A 26731-nucleotide genomic window follows, 5' to 3' on the forward strand; every position below is an offset into this window, starting at 1 on the left:
GGGAAGTCCTGTGGACCTCTTTCTTAATAAGATGGTTAAAGCACCTTTCATGGTCTGACTTTTTGGCAGCTTGTTCTGCAGGTTATCAGTCTTTCCATCAGTTCTCCCAGAAACCCTGAAGATGGGAGAGGCCTCATATTCATCTTTGTTTCCCAAGTACCAAGCACAGTCATGGCACAGAGTCAGTGCAGAATAAATGTGGATCAAATGAGTTTCCCTTCTGTCCACATTTTGCCACCTTAGGCCCATGAGTTTCAGCTTAATTTTTCCAGTTCTTTCCAAAATGGATTCATTGTTGTAACTAAAAGTTTTAAAACCATGAATAATATCTGTATATGGTTAATGTAACATAAGTTTTAAAATAAAAAGCAAAGGTGCCATATTCCATATAGGTATCATGTTTAAGTCTCAACTGCAGCCAAAAACGCAGAAAGCTTAGAACTCTCAAAAGTGACATTATTACAGGCACCTACCCGTGTAGAACTTGGTGAATTATTTTAGTCGTCTGTCGTTTTTGGATATGAACGTCAACATGTAACTGATTTTGTTTTTTGCCCCAATTTAGAGTCTGTATAAACTCGCCAACGAAGAAGCAAAGAAGAAAGGCTACGACTTACGAAGTGATGCCATACCGATTGTGGCAGCCAAGGCCTCCAGGGACATCATCAGTGATGTGAGTTGTCAGTTTTACTCCTAGTATGTGGTCAGTCTGAAGTGACATTTTCACTGAACTAAATCTTCTAAAAGAATTTTCCTGTCCCTTTGGAAATATATCCTGATGTATTTGTGTAGGGTTTTTCAAAAACCTGGTTTTGAGGGAAATGAAAAATTTGATGTTTACAAAAAAGTTTTATAACCACTAAGTCACAGTATCTTCAGTGAAAGCGGATCCACCAAGAACAGAGAAAGATCCATTCATGTGGAATTTGTTAGAGTGTAGCTGCAGGCTTGGAGATGCTTATATAAAAATTGTCACAGTGCTTATAGAAAGTGTGACTCATAAACTGAAGTTCTCCCAGTGAGAATCAGGGCCTAGCTTTATATAGCATTTTAATATACAATATTCAAATAATGCATATGACACTTGCCATTACAATTCATCCTTGTAAAATCATGAAAAGAAGGCAGTTGATCAGTGCCAGACTAGCCCAAACTTGCACCCTTAACACTAGCTCCTGGCTTGTGGCTTGTGACTCCCAGAATAAAGCCATCATCCTTTCCTGGTACCTCAGGGAATTCTTGTGGAACAGACCACTGCTCTAAAAATCAAGACCCACTATTTGGGAATATGGTAATACGCTGCCCTTTATTTTGGAAGATCATATTAGTGACTCACTTTAGTTTACGTATGTTGTACCTTTCCTACAAATGGATTTATACCAGTAATAATATATAACAAAATAATAATAACCAAGAAGTGTTGAGAAATCTGTGCTAAGAATGTTATATGCATTATGTCACTTATTTTTCATAATTACGCTAGGATGTAAGATTGTGATTATCCCTGTTTTATGGGTTGCTTAAGCAACTTGTCTAAAATCAAACTCTTAGTAGGTGATGGAGTTGAAACTCCAATCAACCTGATTCCTTCCCACTGTACTATATTGCCTCTGCTGACTCGTTTATACTTTCTCACTCAGTTATCTTTGAGACTAGAAGCATGTATTTTGGATAATTGGCTCAGATTCCAGGACAACGTCTTTGGACATGGAATAATAACAACACTGTTGGTCCATGAGAGATGAGAACCCGTGACTTCATTAGGGGCATGCTCTAAGCAACTGGGCTGCTAGGTCAGCTTCCCTAGTATAACCAGTTTCCAAAATGATGCCAAAATTTGCCACCACCACTGAATGCCTGAATCCAGTATGAAACAGGAAATTCTCTTCTGTTGCTACTGCAAGTAGTCCTTGACCTTGACTTCATCCTCAAAGGAGCCAGACACGCATTTTACTACTTATTAAACACATCTTGTCACCAAGTGCATTTCTTTTCTGATGTACTTTTAGTGCCTAACCCATTTCTCCAAGTCCCTTGGTCCACATGACCTCTCCGCTGTGTGCATTTGCTGCCCCCAGAACTATTCCTTGTTACCAGGCCATAGGTGATTTGGGGTATACACTACAATTATATGAATTCCATCTATTTTATTACCTCTATAAGCTTCTAGGGGAAAGGTAGGATATTGCCTTGAGTTAGTGCTTATTAGCAAAAGACAACGTACAACAGTGATATAAGCAAGATGATTTTGTACAGGCTTGTGACCTCTATGGGCTTAAAATAAAAATCTAATTTGTGCATTTTCATCTCAGTACAAATACAAAGATGGTTACCGCAAGCAGCTTGGCCATCACATTGGAGCCCGGGACGTGAAGGATGACCCGAAGATGATGTGGTCCATGCATGTGGCCAAGATCCAGAGTGACAGGGAGTACAAGAAGGACTTTGAGAAGTGGAAGACCAAGTTCAGCAGCCCAGTGGACATGCTGGGGGTGGTGCAGGCCAAGAAGTGCCAGACCTTGGTCAGTGATGCGGACTACAAGAACTACCTGCACCAGTGGACCTGCCTGCCTGACCAAAATGACGTCATGCACGCTCGGCAGGCCTATGACCTCCAGAGCGATGTGAGTACCGCGTCCGTAACAGGGCTGTGTGCGGAAATAACTTGAAGCATATGAATGTTATCCTTTGTAAACAACCCACAGGCCTACTCAAACTAGGATTTCTTGTTCATTGAATGAGATTTGAATCAGAGTATGGTTTTATTGCTTTATTGTGGATACATTACTAGGCTTTATAAGGAAGTGAAGTTTACCAACTGGACCTAGCCTTATAAAAATAAGACTGGAATTAAGCAGTGTTAGAATTCAGGGTCCAACACAGGAAGATGTTTTATTTTATTCTTTTAAGGGGGAAAGAAATAACACATTTTTATTTTTAAAAATTACTCATAAATTTGTTTTTAGCTTCCTTGCAAAACAAATGAGGTTATCATTAGCAGAATACTGTTACAACACTAATTGTTACTCTTATGAATTAAAAGAAGTCACTGTGTCTGGAAGCTGTGGGGTCATTTCATTGACACTTTGTCCTCTCAGCACAGCTCTCTTTGTGGAGAGGTCATGTGGTAATGACAGAACCGGTACCTATTAGAAACAGAGGCAGCATCTCAAATCTGGGTGTGACAAGCACATTTCCTGCAGCATATATTTTATAGACGTTTAAAGGAATTATTAAGCATTAGAGGACTTTGGAGAATAACATGAATTAACCATAATTATACATTAAATGGCTGTTCCTAGAAATTGTACAGCCTACCTGTGGAAACTCCCACATTTGTTCTGTAGCTTTCCACAACATGCAGAACCCTGTGTTTTGCAAAGAAAGGCTTTGCCTGCATCTGAAAGGTAGTTAAAAACGGTTAATGTCACCCATAGAATGACAGCATTGACAGACTGCTTGCCTCTGTCTATTTGTCAAGTGCCTTTTTGAGATCACCTCCTTCTCACGGTGACACAGTCTTAATAATATGGGAAGCATTCGAAAGTTAAGAAGCACTCCAGAGGTGTAAAATGTTATTGTTTTCATTCTTGCTGTTGTTATTTAAGGGGCAATAACTAGTCAGCATAAGGCAGTTCCAATAGGCTTTTAGTCTAGACAGTAAAATAGCTGTCTGTATGCTCTACTTAACTGCCGTTACAGGTAAAATCCTTCAAATGATCTGGGCAAAGGTCCGATGCCACCGTTGTGAAGTAGTTATGAATGCCTAATAAGTACACAAAAGTCTTTAGCAGAAAAAATGACTTAAAGTGTTAAATAAAGATATGGAAAGACAATTCTGGAAAGGAGTCTGTGCTTCGCAGCCTGAGGATTTGGTGGGGAAGAGACGGGTTCTGGGCCAATAAGATGGTCATTTATTGTCCTGAATCTTGGACAGTGTCGAAGTAGTCAAAGGTCTGCCTCAGGGCTTCAGAGGTTCTATGTCATTATTATATTTTAACTTCTCTTTTTTGTTGTGAAACCAAGAGCTTTACAGATATTTTGAAATATAAGAAAAAATACACAGAAAGCAGTAAGAATCCAACGTAATCCAACCACTGAAAAAGCCCACTCCTGCTCATGTAATTTATATACAGATTGTTTTATGTGCTATTGTTTCGTTATTGTTACATTAATGACATTTCTACCAATCATTGATATTCTTTAAAATGTGGCTTTTAATGGCTGCAGAGTGTTTCATTGGACTGGACCTAATATTTATTTACTGACAGCCTGTAGGTCGACATATGTGTGGTTTCTCTCACTTTGGGCTGGCATTCTTTTCCTGTGCACACGAGCAGTGAACATCCACTGAACTGGCTGACAGAAGATATTCATTTGGATTCCTCCTGTCCTAACAACCTGAAATATTCTATCATTTTTTTGTTACATTTTTGGGTCGTTTTTGAACATACTTCCTCTGTTAGTCTGCCTAACACAGGGAGCCAGTTTTCTATGAAACCAACAAGAGCAACAACCAGAATTGTACTTTACTATCAATTCTATTTGCACCTTGACCCTAAATCTTTCAGTCTTACTGAAGAGTTCCTGCCTTTTTCCTCCTCACAGAATGTTTACAAGTCTGATCTCCAGTGGCTGAGGGGCATTGGCTGGGTCCCCATTGGGTCTGTGGATGTGGTCAAATGCAAGAGAGCTGCAGAGATACTGAGTGACAACATCTACCGCCAGAGTCCAGACAAGCTGAAGTTTACCAGTGTGGCTGATTCTCTGGAACAGGTGCTGGCCAAGAACAATGCCATCAACATGAGCAAGGTGAGCCCCAGCTGCCTCAAGCTTCTTCAAGATGTCAAAAGAGGTTTTTAGACTTTAGTGACTAGTAGAGTTAAAATTATCCATGCAGGTGTGGGGTCACGTTTATCTCCTAAATGATGTACTTGAAATCCTCTAAGTACTTTCTATTATCCCCAGTTGTAACCCTGATAACTATCATTAAGACAAACCTCCAGCTGAATACCTTAAATCCTAGTGTGGTTTATTTTCCTAATTAGATCAATAACATTCCTGCTTTAATTGGCTTTTTGTAATTCCTATTTCAAATGGTTTTCTTTTTTTTTTTCAAATGGTTTTCTATCAACATATTCTTTGATAGCACTTATACACAGAGGCCTGGGACAAAGACAAGACTCAAATTCATATAATGCCTGATACCCCGGAGATCACGTTGGCGAGGCAGAACAAGCTCAACTACAGTGAGGTAGGGGCAAAATCCTGGGGGACCACGCTTGTTTTGTTGTTATTGTTGTTGTTATTGTTAGTTTTCTACACTTTTGTGGATATTCTCGGACCTCAGCTATCATGGTACGTGCAGCTCTGCGATATGAACACTCAGCCCATCCAACCTTTCATCTGTGGGTTGAATATCATACGCTATAGGATTCCAGGGGCAAACTGAAGTCACATTATCTTTTCCATTTGTGGTCTTTACCAGTGTGGGTCAGTGGAACTGAGGAGTATTTTTGGCATTTCCAAGGCGTAGGATAACCAGATATAATACTAGCTCATTATTTATATGAAACCATTGTTTGTTATTTATCTGAAATTCAAGTTCAGCTGGGCATGCTATCTTTTTATTTGCTAAATCTGGCAACCCTACCAAGGGGACCTCTAATAATATGCACCTCTTTCCCACCTGGATCCTGAATAAAATTGAGAAGTAAAACAAAGGAGTGGAACTAGAAGTCAAAATCTCACATCTCTTACTACTAAAGTTAGGTTCAAGGACACATTTGTATGAGAGCCAAACAAACCTGCTAAGTGAACCCCAGAATTAGGTTCCCCATCCAGGCACAGGCCACACTGGAGCAGGACAATCAGCTCTACCTCCCTCAGGGGAGAGTCCTGCTTCGCACAGAGAAGCAGAGGAGGGCACTGGGCATGTTCCTAGAGGGAGGAGGTCAGAGCTGAGCTGGGCATGCCCTGCTATCCCATCCCTACCAATTAGATACATCAGGAAATCACTGCACCTCTCCAGGGTAAAGAGAGTAAAGGGGCAGAGATGAAATAATCGAGCTCCTTTTATAGAAAGAGAACCTCAGGCATGGGGAAAAAGTGCTCTCCATTAACAATACTGATTACTATTTTTTTTAAGTAAAATGCAGTTTTATAGTTGAATGTTTTACTAATATGATCCAGCCAAAAATTAGAATCATAAAGTTGTGATTATAGTCAAGTTAACTATGTTTTAAATTGTACTTTAATTTTTTTCTCATTTGTTTTTTTAAACATCATAAGATACTACATGATTTTCAAAAATGTTTAAGTGATAAAGAACTAAGTAAAAGTATATAAATATATATTTTATATACAAATGAATAATATTAAACACATTGTTCTGCAATTTTTTCATTTAGAAATACGTATAGATTGATGCTTTGCCTATCAATCTATATTACATTAACATTAACATAGATTATATTAACATTAACATTATATTATATTGATATGCATAATGTATCATATAATCTACATATTATATATATTAATCTATAATGATATAAATAATAGATTACTCTATCAATCTATGTTAATGCTCATTGATATATTTCATTTGTTTCTAATGCTACATAGTTTTTTTCGGTAAAATATAATTTATTTACTTCCCAATATTGCTAGAAAGTTAGATTGTTTCTGGAGCCTATCCTTTTTAAAATTTTGTGATATGTCACCTGTTAGACTCCAAATTGTTGCTATCAAAACTTTGCTTTAAGTCTGACTTTGCTTCTATAGGCTCTGTATAAACTCGCCAATGAAGAAGCAAAGAAGAAAGGCTATGACTTGCGAAGCGATGCCATCCCGATCGTGGCAGCCAAGGCCTCCAGGGACATCATCAGTGATGTGAGTACCAACACTCCACATATGTACATGGCTGGATGGGGGTGGAGCAGAATCAGTATTACAACAGCAAGATACATCCTGGTGCCAGTTAAAGCACATTTACTGTGCTTTAAATGAAATGTTTTTCATTTCAAAAGAGCTTTAATAATTTAACTCCAAAAGATTTTAATATTCAGGTCCCATATGCAGAGGGGGTATCGTAAACTTCAGTTAAAAAATGGAATTTGAATCTACATTTGTTTATATCTGTAACTATAAGGCATTCATCTGCATATTTTGAGCACATAGAAATAAGAAAATGACAGAAGAGTTGGGGAAAAAGCTTGGGTACGTGTATTGGTTCAGCATAAGAAAAAGATCTGGTACAGCCAGGTTCAGGAAAATTCACCCTTCCCCAAACCTGCTCTGGATTCTTGCCAACCCTTTCTTTGAAAAATTGCCTTAAGTGCTTCCTTTGAGTTCTTTTTAAATGAAAAAAGAAAAAAAAAGTTTTATAACAACCAAAACCAACAAAATAGCCTGATTTCTCTTTCCACTGTCTCCGAAAGAAGTTCCTTTGGTAGAGAATTCAGACTTCAGTAAATATATGCTAGGATTTGTGTAATTTTGTTGCCTGAAGTGGAGAGAAGCTAATCCAGAGTCAGCTCTTACCATCGCCAACAACAAAACACTTTCTTGTAGTTGTATAATCCGTTTTTTCTCCTCACGGAATCCCAACAGACCTCACCCAAATTTGGTGTCCAGTAGAGCCGGTATACAGGATGGAAACGCAAGCCAGTCTATTTCAGGAGTCCTGTGAAAGTTAGCAGAGCCAGATTTGGGAGAGGCGGGATGGGCAGGGGAGTGAAAAGTTTCCTCTGAACTCAGGAGTTGTTCTAAAAATCATGTGTAAAACTTCTGGGTTAATGATTTCACTGGCCCCAAAAAGATTTAAAAAACGGCAGTTTTACAACTCCAACTGATTTTCTGAAAAGTGCTGCTGCCTTTAATTCCAGTGACTTAGTGTCTGCAAAGCATAGAACTATGAAGTTTGGCCTGCTCCCCATTAGAGTACTGCTGTGAAGTCTCATCAGAGTTTAGGATGAGGAGATAAGTTGATATTCAGATGATTTATTTCTCTGCAAGAATTACCAATTTTAAAATAATGAAGTTTTATATTAATAAGACCTTTAGCCCTTTTCATTAATTTTTATTTTTAAAATGACTACTGTTATTTCAGTATAAATACAAAGATGGTTACCGCAAGCAGCTTGGCCACCACATTGGAGCCCGGGACATCAAAGATGACCCCAAGATGATGTGGTCCATGCATGTGGCCAAGATCCAGAGTGACAGGGAGTACAAGAAGGACTTTGAGAAGTGGAAGACCAAGTTCAGCAGCCCAGTGGACATGCTGGGGGTGGTGCAGGCCAAGAAGTGCCAGACCTTGGTCAGTGATGCGGACTACAAGAACTACCTGCACCAGTGGACCTGCCTGCCCGACCAGAATGACGTCATACACGCTCGGCAGGCCTATGACCTCCAGAGCGACGTGAGTACTGAGACCCATTAAACACCACTGTTGACCATGCTTATGATGATAATACATAGTAATATGCAGATAATGGCCTAGGATTAGGTAAAGCCCTCAGAAAAAAAATAACGTTTTTTCCTCTCCACCTTTAATTTACTGTGCCTTACTTTTCTTTTAGAGAGAACATAATACCATGAAATATATCCAATTGGGCTTCATATTTTAAAAGACATAGACATGAAGTTTGCCTATCCACTTTTTCCAGTCCTTTTCATTCATTTTTGAAATCAAGAGTCCTAACAGCTTCAGTAATCCTTGCTTTTGTGTTTGATCTCACCAGAACATTTATAAATCAGATCTCCAGTGGATGAGAGGCATTGGCTGGGTCCCCATTGGGTCTGTGGATGTGGTCAAGTGCAAGAGAGCTGCAGAGATACTGAGTGACAACATCTACCGCCAGAGTCCAGACAAGCTGAAGTTTACCAGTGTGGCTGATTCTCTGGAACAGGTGCTGGCCAAGAACAATGCCATCAACACGAACAAGGTGAGCCCCCAATGTGGGGGAACATAAAACAGGGCTGTATGTCCTTGAGAATATCTATTACTAATTAAGTTAGTCCTTTTGTTTGTTTTATCTAGTTGCCATCCTGTGTATGGTGATTTGATTGAGTTCTGTATTAGGATTCCCCAAGTATATGTGGGAATTTCTGCTTTGACATCTCTTGTGAAATAGAGTTAGGAGTAGGACAGCTGTTTGGTGTTTAAATTGTTTTAAGTCTATAACAGTTATACATGTTTGGTATCAAGGTTCCTTTCTCGTTGGGTACTTATCTAAGTAAGTATAGAACAAACAAGTCAGGTGCAAATCTTCATAACCTTTATCAAAAAGAAATCTAGAGATGGCATATCCAGGTAAATTTGCAGTTAATAAACAGACAAACAGACAAAATCATGGGAAGAATTTGTTGATACAGCCTCAGTACATACGGACGTGTATACATGCTTGGAAAATACTTGCTTTTAATTTAATTGGAGTGGAGGTGATCTTGTAATGAAACACACACACATTTTCTTTTCATATCTTAGTCTACACTTATATTTAGTGACAATAATATCTTGTAACATCAAAGAGATTGAAGAATGTTAATATACAGCAGACAGCCCAGATAGTCAGAAGGCTGGCTTTCAACTTTGTCATGATCTCTAAGTTGGAAACCTCTGTTTACAGCAAACATTGTTGTTCTAATTCATTAACCTTTTTATCCTTCACAGCGCTTATACACAGAAGCCTGGGACAAAGACAAGACCCAAATCCACGTGATGCCTGATACACCTGAAATTATGTTGGCGAGACAAAATAAAATAAATTATAGTGAGGTAAGACCATTTGTTTTGACCTGGCCACGTTATTTTGCTGATGTAGTAGAAAGGTCAGAATTATGGATTTAATTCTCATGTTGACCAATTATTTATTTATTTTTGCCATAACCTACCCTGAATATATGTATCATTATATTCAAGAATAGTTACAGAAAAAATTAACATAACATTGTAAATCAACTATACTTCAATTAAAAAAATACATAGGGAAATGGATAAATACAAAAATATCTCCATGTCAGGAGTGGGGGGGAAACTCTCAAAGTCAACTATTAATGATAGAATCATATTGTAATTTTAATTAAAAAATAATTATTGCTATTTATCAGATTAGTATTTACTTCAAAATTTGTTCTATGAGTTTTTCTTTAGTTACCTCATCTGTAAAATGAGATTAAAATGTCTATCAAAGAATTTTTGTGGTGGCTAAATGGGGTAGTATATATAATATGCCCCGTGTAGAGCCTGGCATACAGTAGCTGCTTAATAAACTTTAATTTCTTCCCTTTACACTCAAGTCACTGTGAAGATTAGATTTATTTAATATGCTCAAAATGACTTCAGTTTATTTATAAGAACTGAAATAAGAATTCTTAAATTCATCCATCTCAAAATTGCCTGAGGACAATTAAAAAAACATTTTTTTTTACTTACTATCTCCAGCCCCACTAAACTTGTCATCACAAATCTTTGCAGAATAGAAATACTGCCGCAGAAAAAGCTTCTTGCCCAATTGTTCTTGCCAAAGTCAAGAATTATCTGGTTCATTCAAGATGAATATTGATTTCTTACATGTTGTTTTGTGTCTTCATTAAACAAAAAAAAGGCAGACTTCCCTTTAGTTTGAGAATATTGGAAATTTTAAATACTCATTTTCAAGACTTGACCATATTATTATTTTACCCATTAATTACTTTTGCCTATCATAATGTAGCCCTAAAGAAGAGGCATGACAAGTGAAATGAAGAGGAGACGATTTCCTTTTGTCTAGCGTTATAAAACAGACCCAAGGACAAGCCTGATCACGAGGATTTGATTGACCTTGGCTTCAGTCATTTTTGAATGAACGATTTTTCTCTTGGCCACAGGGCTTCTCTGTTGGACTATCTTTTCCCAGACATTCTGCCTCACCCCAGGCAGATGAAGTTAGTTTCTATCCCAAAGGGATAATGCTTTTAAGCCTCTCCCTTTTGTTAAAATTAGGTCAGATGAGGTAGGGTATTTTCTTTTCAGACTGCTGAGAGGAAATTGGGCTATTTTTTTAATTTCTAAAATTTTCATCTGGATTTATTTCTTTAAAATTGCATGATTATGTTAATTCCCTAAAGACTGTCTCCTGAAGATTAGATTTCAAAACAGCCCACCTGAATTTCTTCTCAACCCGTTACCAATGGTACCTTCATTCCATACTTAGCTCAGTAAAGTTTAACAAAACAAAGTAACTATATCTCATTTTTTTTCTCTTAAACTCTCATCTACCTATTCTAGTTCTCTTGGATAAATAACGTACCAAACATTCTTTAAAACGTAGCCTTGATGATAATAAAATTGTTTTCTTTGAAGCCCTGCATCTTTTTCTAATGTTGAAAGAATGAAAAAATTTTGTTTGGCCTGAAGCTGGAAGATGATTCAAGCACATTTTTTCCCACTTATACATAAGGATAAACTTGAGAATTTATTCTTCAAAGGAAAAATATAAAGTATAAGAGTATTTGACTCTAGTTACAAAATGAATATTTCTAGAAAATTTTTTTAAATTAATTTATTTATTTGTGGCTGCATTGGGTCTTCATTGCTGTGCACAGGCTTTCTCTAGTTGCAGTGAGCAGGGGCTATTCTTTGTTGCAGCGTGAGGGCTTCTCATTGCAGTGGCTTCTCTTGTTGCAGAGCACAAGCTCTAGGCATGAGGGCTTCCGTAGTTGTGGCACATGGACTCAGTAGTTGTGGCTCGCAGGCTCTAGAGCGTAGGCTCAGTAGTTGTGGCACACAGGGCTTATTTGCTCCGCGGCATGTGGGATCTTCCTGGACCAGGGCTCAAACCCGTGTCCCCTGCATCGGCAGGTGGATTCTTAACCACTGAACCACCAGGGAAGTCCCTAGAAATTTTTAAGAAGAACAAATGCCCTTGGGACTTTATCTCAAACACATTAAATTTATTCTTATTTACTTTAGCTTTACCTTGTAAAATCTCAACATGAAAAAAATGTGAATTGTCACACGTTAATAATCTACATTAAAAACATTTAATGACATCCTTCTCAGACTGTAAAGTCATTTAAAAATTATTAATAACAAAGCACTAAATTCTTGTAATGGTTCACAAGCAAAAAAGACTGAATACTACTGATATAGATGATTTGTTTAATGCCATGGTTTTCAAGCTGTGTTCCCGTGGAATACCTGTGTTCCACCTTCTGTGTGCATCTGTCCTGCCACAGAAACTGAACAGTGGGTATGTCCCAATTCATAAAGAAATTATTATAATTTCATCAATTTTGTCCTTTTGTCTCATAAATATCTGGTATCTGCTATCCCTCTGTCTGCTAGCAATTTCTGGCAATCGACAAAATGAATAGAGAGCAAATCAATATTAACAAAGATGTTCAGAAACAATGGATTATCCTCCGTTTAGCACTGTTTGAATACAGGTACATGCTCATGGTGGTAGTGTTGTTGTTATATAATCATATTCTCTGCTAGTAAAATTGGTCCTAATTCAAATTTGCAGTTAAATAAAGTCATTTCTTGGTTATTTCATGAAAAGAATAAGTGCTGAGCCATCCAAGCACATTTCAGAGTTAATGACTTAATGTGTAAAATCTAGAAGGATTTATCCAAGGAAAAGTTGTGTTAGATCTGCTGAAAGTAAAATTTCAAGTTAAATAAATAGCTTGTATATGTAGGAAGAAAAAGGAAGAAAGATTTTTTTAAATTTATTTAAGGCTAAACATACTAGTGTTGTTCTGCATCCAAAAGTAGTCTTCCTTTGACAGAAATACATATTTAGGGTGAAAGTGAGCACTGTATCTAAAAGCTACTACTTCTTCCTTCAGAACCTCTATCGCCAGGCCATGGAAGAAGCCAAGAAAGAAGGCTATGACTTAAGAAGTGACGCCATTCCCATCGTGGCTGCCAAGGCCTCCCGGGATATTGCCAGTGATGTAAGAGTTGATCACATCGTTACATTTGTTACCAACAGGCCAGCCACCTGCATAGGGAATCACACTCTTGGGACACAGCTGGAAGTGTCTGTAGTCATCATCCATCTTAACTGCCTTCATTGCACAGGCAGATAAATTGAGGCTTTGAGACAGTAGGTAACCTGCCCAAGATTACAAGTTTCATAGAGACACACTGGGATATGGTTCCTTTGTTGCTCATGTTTTGGTCTTTGCTTAGTAAGACTGAGTGCCTTGGTCAAAGTTAAATGGACATATGTTGAGCTACTTATGAAACCTCATGAGCTCTCCTCAGGCTACACTCAAGGCAAAGATGCCAATAAAGAAGCAGGCTTAACTGAGTTCCCCATGACTTGAGGAAGGACATAGGATAGCAAAAAAGTTAAACGTCTCTGCTGTGGGGCCCACAAAAATCAACATTCCTTTACCCTAAAAATTAATACATCAGGTTCCTGGACAACTTAAATATTAAGAGTAGCAAAATTGTCCATTTTGGTAGGTTTTTCTTTTAAATCATGATAAAAATACATAACAAAATTCACTATCTTTACCATTTTCAGTATATAGTCTAGTAGAATTAAGTATATTTATGCTATTGTACAACAGATATCCAGAACTTTTTCATCTTGCAAAACTGAAACGCTATGCTCATTATCAACAAAAATTATCCATTTTAAAACTACTCCTTCCAGTTTATTTGTGCAGAGGACAAATTATTTCTCAGAATGCCTTAAAAAAAAGAAAATTAATGAGCCATGTAAACAATTCCCTCCAATATGTTCTCACTTGGGTCCACTCACATGACCAACTTCTGAGAAACTGCTTGTCACTGTAATTGAGCTCATTCAGTGTTCACTTTTTGTTTTCATTTGTGTTTTTGGTTTTGGTTTTTTTTTTGCGGTACGCGGGCCTCTCACTGTTGCGGACTCTCCCGCCACAGAGCACAGGCTCCAGACGTGCAGGCTCAGCGGCCATGGCCCACGGGCCCAGCCACTCAGCGGCATGTGGGATCCTCCCGGACCAGGGCACGAACCCGTGTCCCCTGCATCAGCAGGCGGACTCTCAACCACTGCGCCACCAGGGAAGCCTAGTGTTCACTTTTTAATCACTTTTTTTGTGATTAAAACACCTAATTTTCTAGCATAATATAAAGGAATCAATGTGGAGTTATTCTCTATAGAGGTGTGGAAATGAGCACTGTATCTTCTTTTTTGGGTGAAAGCATGCCCCAGTGTGTAGCATCACAGCACCATGTTTGATGAAATTCCCCTGATGTCTTGAGGATTTCATAGAAAAGCATCACCACAGAGAGAGCAACTGGGACCAGCCCTTGCCACTTCCTCCTCATTTACTGGGTTCTTTTCTTTCAGTACAAATACAAAGAAACTTATCGTAAGCAGTTGGGTCACCATATTGGTGCCCGGATGATACATGATGACCCCAAGATGATGTGGTCCCTTCACGTTGCCAAAATGCAGAGTGACCGTGAGTACAAGAAAGATTTTGAAAAATATAAGACCAGGTTCAGCAGCCCAGTGGACACGCTTGGTATCGTTTTGGCCAAGAAATGTCAGACCTTGGTCAGTGATGTGGACTATAAACATCCTCTGCATGAGTGGACCTGCCTGCCCGACCAGAATGATGTCATCCATGCTCGGAAAGCTTATGACCTCCAGAGTGATGTGAGTACCCCCAATGCTGCTTCTGCATACTAGTGTTAACAATAATAATACTAGTGCAATAATAATAATACAGTTAGCATGCCCTATTGAGAGTAAAATAAAATAATTAGGATATATCTAATATTATTATCTCTAGAACACCGCATTACACACTTTATATTTTGTGATTTTGAAGATGAAAATAAAGGCAAGAGTTTTTTAAAAATCTCCCATCATAAGAAAAAAAAAGTGTGGGTATGGTGATCATTTCACAATATACACACATACTGAATCATGATATTGTACACCTGAAACTAGTATATGTCAATTATATCTCAATTAAAAATGCAAATCAAGAGCGTGATTTGTAAAACTTAACATTACTATGTGTTGAAACTCACAACTATAGTTGAATTTCACCTCTTCTCCCTTTAAAAAAAAAAGGCAAAAGTTTTTGTGACTGCAACACTTACACAGCATTGGTCTAAGTATGCAGTCTTTTGGGGAGCTATTAGAACACATTTTCCAAAGCTAAAGAAACTCTGCTCTTGTGTAAAAAGTCTTGTAATACCCTCAAGGGCAGGACTGTGTTTTTACTTTTTAAAAAAGATCTTTCATCATTCCTAGTACAATCCTCTGTGCCAAAAAATGCTTAGGAAAAAAATGTACTCAGGATTCAATAATGCTTCTGAATGAGTGATTGTGATGGCAGCTTTACCTGTTCATCAGTGCTTTTGTGTTTCTCTAACATGATCCATTTTGTGACTGTGAATCTGAACAATTAATTAATAAAAGTGTTTCTTGTTGGTTGATTTGAAGAATTTGTATAAGTCAGACCTTGAATGGATGAAAGGCATTGGCTGGGTTCCAATTGGCTCCGTGGAAATAGTTAAAGCCAAGAGGGCCGGAGAGATACTGAGTGATAACATCTACCGCCAGCGTCCAGACGCACTGAAATTTACCAGCATAACTGACTCCCTGGAGCAGGTGCTGGCCAAGAACAACGCTATAAACATGAGTAAGGTGAGTCTTCACTCCTCACCATCGGGTATAGGAATTTACCATAGAATGAAGTAAAAATTCTGACATGTTACTACATTTTAAAGATTCCTGTAGGATTTACAATACCTTTTAAAATGATTTTCCCATTATAACACCATAGTTACCTAGTAATACTTCAGAATAGTAAACTGATGTTAAAAATACCATGTGCTGTAATTATTTCACAATTATAGATATTAAATTCTGCAACTCAATTATACTTTTCAGAACTGTTAAAAAATTTTAATAAGAAACAGTAAAAACTCTGAGTCAATGAAAAAGTGAGCTAAATACTCTTGGAAATAGTAATTTATCTACATGAAAGGTAGGAATTTATGCAACTTTAGTAATTTCTACTTTGTACAGAAGAGAGGTGACTGGCACATAATCAAAAGGAAAACTGTCTGTGAACTCCAAAATAATTTTTCTCATTTTTTTTTCATAGCACTTATATACTGAAGCCTGGGACAATGACAAGAAAACAATCCATGTCATGCCTGATACACCAGAAATCATGCTAGCCAAACTCAACCGAATAAACTACAGTGATGTGAGTAAACTACTGATCATATCATGAAGAGAAAGGCAGAAATGAACTATTGTAATAATATCCTTAGTGAAACCTTTTGACTAATTTATTGTGCATTCTCCAGAACAACATTGTCAATAAAAGAGATAGTTCTCCCTTGATTCAAGAGATAGTTTTCCCTTGATTCAATTTTGGTCTATGTGGTAGGTCCACAAAGTAGACTAGCCTTTTATGAAAATGATACCAGAGAATGAAATGATTTGGGGGAGTATCCCAATAGGGAATATACTCTTTAAGCCTTCCGCTACAGGTCAGTGTGCTTATCAAGTCATTATTTTATTCAACAACTATTTAGCAGGCAGTCACTAGGTTAAAACAGTGAGTTACCATACTGTGTATTCTTTTGCCACTTCATTGTGTCCTGGTTACCATTTAATGTTATTTGCAAGCATTTTCCTAGCCATCTCCTTCAGGACCAACATTTTCATCAGAGTGAGGATTCTGAAACCCTAGTCTACACAGATCAATCAAGGTCTGTGATGATAATCCATGGTAAAATGGGAGAAAACAAGGACAACGCATTGAGTTGTTCACAAATCCAAATATATTCAATTTAAAAATACTGTATTTATTCCTTCTCCTTCTTTGGCATAAAAATGGCCTTCCTTTTATATTAAGATCATGACACTAAATAGCTGGGTTTTTGTTTTTGTTTTTTACAGTTTTGCTTGCTTGGCAAAACAAAATTTTAGCAACCTGATGCTGATTTCCCCAAAAAACTTTTTAGATTTACTAATCAATAAAACATCAAAGTTTAAACCATGTGCCTTAAAATCCTTGAGCACCTATGAAAGTTTTCTACAAACTCATACTGATACTTAATTCTGTGTAGTTTAAATGAGGACAGAGAAAGCTTAGTAATAAATAGTTTCATTTTTTATGAAAGGAGTAATGATTGATCAATTCTTTTTTCTGCAGAAACTTTATAAACTTGCTTTGGAAGAGTCAAAGAAGGAAGGCTATGACTTGCGCGTGGATGCCATTCCAATCCAAGCAGCCAAGGCATCAAGAAATATTGCTAGTGATGTAAGTTGATGTTTTTGGAAGAGGCATTTCTTACTCAAAGATGTTAACAAATGGCAGCTTTTACAGCTTTTCTTGCCAGAAATTTAGCCCACAAGTCTCAATTTCCTTTAACGACTCCCCCATGTACAAAATGGCAAGTGAAAACAAAGAAAACAAAAGATACTACATCCAGTATACCTGCTAATCTGTCAAAGATGGAGTTATGTTCTTTAAAAATAAGTGTCTTATGAACACTAAAAATGGGCTCATATTTTATTTTATTATTTTTTTTTTATTTGTTTTTTTGCGGTACGTGGGCCTCTCACTATTGTGGCCTCTCCCGTTGCGGAGCACAGGCTCCGGACGTGCAGGCTCAGCGACCATGGCTCACGGGCCCAGCCGCTCCGCGGCATGTGGGATCTTCCCGGACCGGGGCACAAACCCGTGTCCCCTGCATCGGCAGGCAGACTCTCAACCACTGCGCCACCAGGGAAGCCCTGGGCTCATATTTTTGAGCCTCAGAAGTTGAGCAGCTGATAACCCAGACGTTTGTAAAAAACATTGTTGTTAAAGACGTTGGTAGCACATGTAAATCAGCCAGCATAAATGTGAACTCTTTCCTACTACTTCTATCCGTTTACTCTGGCATTAAGGGAAGATGTTAATTATGCATACATTTTAGAGTTTTGTTTAATCCTTTGTTGACCTTTAGTGAAGTTCTCCTACCAAGATGCCCATAACTGGACACAAGAACAAGTTGAGAAGTAAGCAAAGCTTTTACTCAGCACTCACTTTCCTCTCCTCTCTAGTCCTTCCTGTGTCATGAGAAACATCTCCTGAGGATGTCCAGTACCCTCATTCTGTACCAGGGCTCCTTAAGACCCAAATCCAGACTTTCCTTCTTCTGGAAGTGTCCCAGACCTTAGACGTATGCTTCATTCCTTCCATTATAAAAACCTTTTCTGGCTGTTAACCTAGAGAAGCCCACACTGTGACCATCTCATGGTAAAATGGACCATAAAGTATTATTCTTGAATTTTAAAAGTAGATAGAGTGTTAACCCAAGGTATTACTCTCTCATGGTTGAAAGTTCAATGAAATTGACGGCAAATAAGGGAGGTATTTCCTGGTGAAACTTTCTAAATGTAGCCTGTATCCTTGACCACGGAATTCACCATAAATTCTGATTACAAGGGAAATATTCTAAAATATTCATCATATCAAAACATTTTTAGAAAAAACAGTCATGTCTTTAAATTAAGTAGATGCTCTTTTAAATCGTACAAGATGTTTTATCTTTACTTGTTAAGCAAATGTAAACTAGGCAGTAGAGTTTAGTGGAAGGGGAAAATATTAAGAGTCAGAAGCTCTCCATTCTAGTCTCAGCCCTGCTACCTGCTTATGATGTGACCTTGAACAAATCACTTAACTCCTGGAGGCTTCAGGTTTCTATTTTATAAAATGGAGTTGATAATATTAAACTTTCTCCCTAACACTAGTGGTGGGGAAAATCAAAAGAAATAATGTGTCTATGAAACTGAAATGTGATATAAATAAGTTGTCCTTATCATGAGACTTATATCTCTATTCTTTTTTCAGTACAAGTACAAGGAAGGCTACCGCAAACAGCTTGGCCACCACATTGGGGCCCAAAATGTTAAGGATGACACCAAGATGATGTGGTCCATCCACATGGCCAAGATCCAGAGTGACCGGCAGTACAAGAAGGACTTTGAGAAGTGGAAGACCAAGTTCAATAGCCCAGTGGACATGCTGGGAGTGGTGCTGGCCAAGAAGTCCCAGATCCTTGTAAGCGACGTAGACTATAAGAAACCCCTTCATGAATGGACCTGTCTGCCTGATCAGAATGATGTCATTCAGGCTCGGAAGGCCTATGACCTTCAGAGTGATGTAAGTGGGTTTAATATTCTTTAGCAAGGTTTCAAGAAGGGGTTCTAACTTTTGTGCTGTGGAATCTTTTGCCAGCCTGGTGAAACCTATGGATAACTTCTCAGGACAGCGTCATGAGATGCATAAAATTACACACACACACACACACACACACACACACACACACACACGTTTCAAAAGAAACCGATTACATCGAAATATGGTTATCAAAATATTATACTAAGCAAGGGGAGGGATAAATTAGGAGTTTGGAACTAACAGATACACACTACTGTACATAAAATAGATAAACAGCAAGGACCTACTGTATAGCACAGGGAACTATATTCATATCGTAATAACCTATAATGGAAAAGAATCTGAAAAAGAATATATATATATAACTGAATTATATATAACTGAATCACTGCTGTATACCTGAAACTAACACAATATTGTAAATCAACTATACTTCAATAAAAAAATAATAAAAAATTAAAAATAAATTAAAAATAAATAAAATTAGATTATCAGGAGAAAAAAATTAAACTAAATATGTGATGCTTTTTTATTGAAGTGTAGTTGATGTACAATATTATGTCACAGGTGCACGATATAGTGATTCACAATTTTTAAAGGTTATACTCCACGTATAGTTATTATAAAATATTGGCTTTATTCCCTGCATTGTACAATATACCCTTGTAGCTAATTTTATACATAATCATTTGTACCTCTTAATCCCCTCCTCCTATCTTTCCCCTCCCCCCTTCCCTCTCCCCACTGGTAACCACTAGTTCTCTATATCTGGGAGTCTCCTTCTTTTTTGTTATATTCACTAGTTTATTGTTTTTTTAGATTCCACATGTAAGTAATATCATACAGTATTTGTCTTTCCCTGTCTGTCTTATTTCAGTTAGCATAATACCTCCAAGTCCATCCCAATTGTTGCAAATGGCAAAATTTCATTCTTTTTTATGGCTGAGTAGTATCCCGTTATGTATATATATAAACGTCTTCTTTATCCATTCATCTCTCGATGGACACTTAGGTTGCTTCTATATATCTTGGCAATTATAGTAATACTGATATGAACTTTGGGGTACTTGTATCTTTTCAAATTTGTGTTTTTGTTTTTTTCGGATGTATACCCAGAAGTGGAATTACTGAGTCATAGGTACTCCTATTTTTAGGTCTTTTGTTTGTTTAATTTTTTTTTTATACAACAGGTTCTTATTAGTCATCCATTTTATACACATCAGTGTGTACATGTCAATCCCAATCGCCCAATTCATCACACACACCCCCACCCCCCACCACTTTCTCCCATTGGTGTCCATACGTTTGTTCTCTACATCTGTGTCTCAGTTTCTGCCCTGCAAACCAGTTCATCTGTACCATTTTTCTAGGTTCCACATATATGCATTAATATATGATATTTATTTTTCTCTTTCTGACTTAACTTCACTCTGTATGACAGTCTCTAGATCCATCCACATCTCAACAAATGACCCAATTTCGTTCCTTTTTATGGCTGAGTAATATTCCATTGTATATATGTACCACATCTTCTTTATCCATTCGTTTGTCGATGGGCATTTAGGTTGCTTCCGTGACCTGGCTATTGTAAATAGTGCTGCAATGAACATTGGGGTGCATGTGTCTTTTTGAATTATGGTTTTCTCAGTGTATATGCCCAGTAATGGGATTCCTGGGTCATATGGTAGTTCTATTTTTAGTTTTTTAAGGAACCTCCATACTGTTCTCCATAGTGGCTGTATCAATTTACATTCCCACCAACAGTGCAAGAGGGTTCCCTTTTCTCCGCACCCTCTCCAGCATTTGTTGTTTGTAGATATTCTGATGATGCCCATTCTAACTGGTGTGAGGTGGTACCTCATTGTAGTTTTGATTTGCATTTCTCTAATAATTAGTGATGTTGAGCAGCTTTTCATGTGCTTCTTGGCCATCTGTATGTCTTCTTTGGAGAAATGTCTATTTAGGTCTGCCCATTTTTGTATGGAGACACAAAAGAACCCGAATAGCCAAAGCAGTCTTGCGGGAAGAAAATGGAGCTGGAGGAATCAGACTCCCTGACTTCAGACTATACTACAAAGCTACAGTAATCAAGACAATATGGTACTGGCACAAAAACAGAAACATAAATCAATGGAACAAGATAGAAAGCCCAGAGATAAACCCATGCACCTATGGTCAACTAATCTGTGACAAAGGAGGCAAGGATATACAATGGAGAAAAGACAGTCTCTTCAATAAGTGGTGCTGGGAAAACTGGACAGCTACATGTAAAAGAATGAAATTAGTACACTCCCTAACACCATACACAAAAATAAACTCAAAATGGATTAGAGACCTAAATGTAAGACCAGACACTATAAAACTCTTAGTGGGAAACATAGGAAGAACACTCTTTGACATAAATCATAGCAAGATCCTTTTTGATCCACCTCTTAGAGTAATGGAAATAAAAACAAAAATAAACAAATGGGACCTAATGAAACTTCAAAGCTTTTGCACAGCAAGGGAAGCCATAAACAAGACGAGAAGACAACCCTCAGAATGGGAGAAAGCATTTGCAAATGAATCAATGGACAAAGGATTAATTTCCAAAATATATAAACAGCTCATGCAGCTCAATATTAAAAAAACAAACAACCCAATATATTTTTAGTTTTTTGAGAAACCTTCATACTGTTTTCCACAGTGGCTGCACCAATTTACATTCCCCCCAACAGTGTGGTAATATATATGCTTTTTATTAACACATTAAATAAAAAGATCTAGCAGTGGGTGTAAAACTAGCTTAATTTCAAAGAAGTGATGAACATAAATATGCAAGATGTCTGCAACAACTGTAATAAAATATGAAAATATTTATGACTTCTATTGCTGATAAAATTCCATGTAGTGTTAATACTACCATAATCTGTTGCTTACAGTTATAGCTAAAAGAAATGCTATGTTTTAGTTAGAGGTTAATGAAAATAAAGATGTTTTTTCTATCTAAGTTCATTGATGCCAGGTTAAGAAATCCTGATTTAATGCAACCGGATTTTCCAAATGAATTTATTGCATTATCATTTTTCTGACTACTTAACTTATAGAAAATATCTATTATAGCTTGTGGAAGGAAATATAAGAATGAGTTATAGGGCTTCCCTGGTGGCGCAGTGGTTGAGAGTCCGCCTGCCGATGCAGGGGACACGGGTTCGTGCCCCGGTCTGGGAAGATCCCACATGCCGCGGAGCGGCTGGGCCCGTGAGCCATGGCCGCTGAGCCTGCGCGTCCGGAGCCTGTCCTCCGCAACGGGAGAGGCCACAACAGTGAGAGGCCCGCGTAACGCATAAAAAAAAAAAAAAAAAAAAAGAATGAGTTATATATATCAAGACAATTTTTCTAAGAAGCTGAAAACAGTGTCTCCTTAGAAATACGTTAAGTATTTTTGTTGTCAGCCAGTAGATTGTCCTTGGGACTCAAATACTACCTTACTGGTATAGTAGCTCCTTGTTTTTTGATCAGGCTCTGACAAGTAGTCACTTTTGGAAGAATGATAAAAGTGGTGGCATTGTAAAAAAGAGTTTCCCAAAAAGCCATAAAAACAAAAAGAATTGTTACTCTTACTTATGAGAAAAATTCTCCTTCAGCCAATTTATTTAAGTTCAAAGAAGAAACATGAAAGCAGGATAAAATATCTTTTTTTTTTTACTTGAACTGCAACACAAGAAGAGGGACTGAGGATAAGTAAGAATAAAAATATATATACTCTTTGGCTTAGAAACATGAGTATAGAATCATCTGAAAAAAGATCCCTTTTTGTTGTCCCAAGAAAACACGTGGATTCAGCATGTGGAAGTGTTCATCCTTTCTTTTGGTGCACAATGGCTGTGAAGGCCCCTGCCCAACGAGATAGGAACAAACTATACTCTAACAGAGAATTATTCCCATACAAAGAGGTATAGGCAATCAAATCAGAAAATAAACACTTTGTATCAGGAGGCAGGCAGGAATTTCCTTAAAATGGTTTTTCATTGATGAAGTCACATATTATTAGAGATTTCATAGGTCTTTAAAACAGCAAACATTGACTACCTACAGGGACAAAGTGCTGGACTAGCCATTCTATACCAAAGTAAGGCAGTCCTGTGTCTTCCTCGAAATTTACACAAGATGCAGAATTATACACCATCTGTATACACCATGCTAAATCAAGATTAGACATCAGGCCGTGGAGGTAATTTCTGCACATATTTGACATTGTTTCATTTTCAGGCTATTTACAAGGCTGATCTTGAGTGGCTGAGAGGCATTGGGTGGGTGCCCATTGGCTCTGTGGAGGTCGAGAATGTGAAGAGAGCAGGAGAAATCCTGAGTGACAGGAAGTACCGCCAGCCCGCAGACCAGCTCAAGTTCACATGCATTACAGACACCCCAGAGATTGTCCTGGCAAAGAATAATGCCCTGACCATGAGCAAGGTGAGTCTCCAGCTTTTGCCAGTTGCCTGTGTCATACCTTCCACAGACTGGGCTTATAAAGTGAGAAATGTCCTAGAGGATTTCCAGAGAAAGGAGAGGTGATGGGCCTAATTCTCATGCAGGCCTTCAACAGAGCATGTGCTTGAATCCTAGTTGGACCTGCATGCTTCTCTCAACCCTGTGTCCCCTCATTCTCTGGGTGGGTGAGGAAGTACAGCCTAGGACAATTTCTCTGCAGTAAGGCATACACTCTTCTGAGCAGTGACCCAGAGACATCCACAAATGCATTACTTTTCTCTGCACATTCTGCTTGGCAGAGCAGAGTCAAGGCATCAGCATCTCTTTATCCATCCTGTAAAAAAATATACAGTCGTTTTGCATTTTGTTCAGAAGTCTTGGAAACACAGTGTGCATAGCAGTGCCAGTGCACAACTCAAATTACTTGCTTCCAAAACCATAGGTGGTAGAAATCCCACTTTGGAAAGTGAGATGTTATTGCTGCTTTCATTTTTATTGTACAAGATCGATGATCACTTTTTCCCTCCAGAGTGCTGGCAATCTGTTTATTTATACTCGGCTAATTTCTTTATCCAACAGGTAGGCCCTTAATATGCACAGCTGAGATTGAATTGAACTTTTCTGAATTCTCCCACACCTGCCTGAATGTCTTCCAAATATCTGGGTAGTGAGAATGAGGGCTCAGTGCAGAATATGAAATTGACTCTCAGATAGCAAACTCCGACGTCTGGGGTATTAAAACTCCAGAAACTCTATATTCTGTACCACACGCATCAACAGCAGTGATAATAACAATAGGAAACATAAAATTTGTTGAGTGCCTACTATGACTCAAGCACTTTACATATGTTACAGTTAATCTCGAAAAAATACTCAATAAAGTAATACACCAATTTTACCCCAACTTAAAAAAAAAGAGGTAAGTATAAAGTTTAAAAAAATACTTAATGAGAAAGATATGATTATCCCCCTCCAAAAAATGAGACATGTGAGGCTTTATGTACCTTTCTCAAGATCACACAGCTTGGACATCGGGGAGTTGGGTTTGACCTTGGGATTGATTCTGAAGTCTAGGGATTTCTACTATATCATAGTTCTATAGCCAAGCTCCATCCTTGAAGGTTCTGTGAGTAAGCTTGAGAGTCACTGGATGAAAAGAATCAATAATTGAGATGATGTTGCTTTACATTGGCTATGAAACGATCATATGTCTGTTTAAATATTGCCATGATTTACTCTCCCCATACCCTTTTGCTTCCCTCACCTCCACATAAGTTTTCAAAGGCTATTTTACAGTTAAATGAGTTAAATTTTATAATAACTGCAATGTATTGGCTTTAACAAAGGGTTTTACCTCACCTCCCCCATAGCATTTATATACAGAAGCCTGGGATACTGACAAAACCTCCATCCACGTGATGCCGGACACCCCAGAAATCAAGCTGGCCAAGAGCAATTCTGCCAATATAAGCCAAGTAAGAGATTTCCTGATTGTTAAGTCAGCCTTTAGTCTAGGAGTAATTAAAATACTTTTTCTATCTTACCACCTTCCTTACTGGAAGTGGCCTGTTAACTTTCTATAACTCTTTTCTTTTTCTGTTGTGTATTATCCTCCACCTAGAAACTTTACACCAAGGGATGGGATGAATCAAAGATGAAGGACTATGATCTGAGAGCTGATGCTATTCCCATCAAGAGTGCCAAGGCCTCGAGAGACATTGCCAGTGACGTAAGCGCTCTCTGTCTAACCCCCTTGGTCTCACCTTGCTGAACAACCACAGTGAAGCTGGTGGTCCACAGTTTGTAACTGCTTCCTCATATAAGTCATGCTTCTTACATTCTAAGACCTTTCCCTTTGTTGTCTCAGAGAAGAAAAACACATTTTGAAAACACATTTTGAAATTGTAGTTAGAGTTGCAGAAAAAGTTTTCAGCAGTGAAGATATATGATTACACTACTGTTACGTTTATGACAGCATAAAACAGTTTAAAATTGTTCAGAGATGTCAAAATATTCAAAATATGAAATTCTTATCCATTTGCTTGTGGGTTTTCATGTTGTCTAACTGTCAGCATGCATATGGTTTTAAAACTGGGCTTTTAAACATATATTTCTTATGTTTTAGTACAAATACAAAGAAGCATATGAGAAACAGAAAGGCCACCACATTGGAGCCCAGAGCATTGAAGATGACCCCAAGATTATGTGTGCCATACATGCAGGGAAGATTCAAAGTGAAAGAGAGTATAAGAAGGATTTCCAGAAGTGGAAGACCAAGTTCAGTAGCCCAGTGGACATGTTAGGCATCTTGCTGGCCAAGAAATGTCAGATTCTGGTCAGTAACATTGATTATCGAAATTACCTGCATCACTGGACGTGCTTACCTGATCAAAACGACATTATCCAAGCAAGGAAGGCCTATGAATTACAGAGTGATGTACGTAACGTGATCTTTGGGAAAGGAGGAGTGGGAGGACATAGATTTGTTAATTGTACAGACAGTGCCTCTGTGGACAGACCCATGGGTTGCTCACTGCACAACCTCGGGGAGCCATTCACATTGTTAAAACAAAACCCATATTTAGGAGTTATGTTATGGGAATCAAAGAACATAGATGAAGAACCCTACTTAGGTCATGTCCTCCCTGGCCTAGATTCCAGACTATTTTCTTCATGTCCTTTGTACTGTCTGGCAATGAAAATATATTTCAAATAAGCGTAAATTATCTGAACATTTAAAAAATAACTGCCACTATTGTACTATATCCAAAACACTAAACAGAGTTTCATCCTATTACAGGATGAAAATGAAATGAGATTTGACACAATATCTTTAAATTGTTTTTCAGTTATATAATTCTTTGAAATATCAAATAATTACCATGAAATTTAGCATTATTACCATTTTATCCTTATTCATGGCTAGCATAAAAAATTATGCTTTTACAAATTACTCTGTCATGGATATTGAAACCCCTGATTCATGTAACATCTCAGGTCCTGCTTTTTTGGAAACACCATCTCCTGTGCTTATCAGCCCCTCAACCCTGTGAACTTACTTTCCAAT

The 26731-nt window shown here is 37.9% G+C and overlaps 1 protein-coding gene across 1 annotated transcript in view; it reads left to right on the forward strand.

Moving 5' to 3' along the window:
• NEB (nebulin) overlaps positions 1-26731 on the forward strand; it is a 277224-nt gene that overhangs the window by 158067 nt on the left and 92426 nt on the right. The window contains 18 exon segments of the mRNA XM_032636744.1: positions 566-673; positions 2313-2624; positions 4609-4812; positions 5150-5254; positions 6787-6894; positions 8114-8425; positions 8748-8951; positions 9680-9784; positions 12841-12948; positions 14337-14648; positions 15447-15650; positions 16114-16218; positions 17176-17283; positions 18862-19173; positions 23443-23646; positions 25035-25139; positions 25286-25393; positions 25790-26101. Of these exon segments, the coding sequence (XP_032492635.1) occupies positions 566-673; positions 2313-2624; positions 4609-4812; positions 5150-5254; positions 6787-6894; positions 8114-8425; positions 8748-8951; positions 9680-9784; positions 12841-12948; positions 14337-14648; positions 15447-15650; positions 16114-16218; positions 17176-17283; positions 18862-19173; positions 23443-23646; positions 25035-25139; positions 25286-25393; positions 25790-26101 (3336 nt within the window).

This window comes from Phocoena sinus, chromosome 7 (assembly GCF_008692025.1).
Source record: "Phocoena sinus isolate mPhoSin1 chromosome 7, mPhoSin1.pri, whole genome shotgun sequence".
Taxonomy (NCBI): Eukaryota; Metazoa; Chordata; class Mammalia; order Artiodactyla; family Phocoenidae; genus Phocoena; species Phocoena sinus.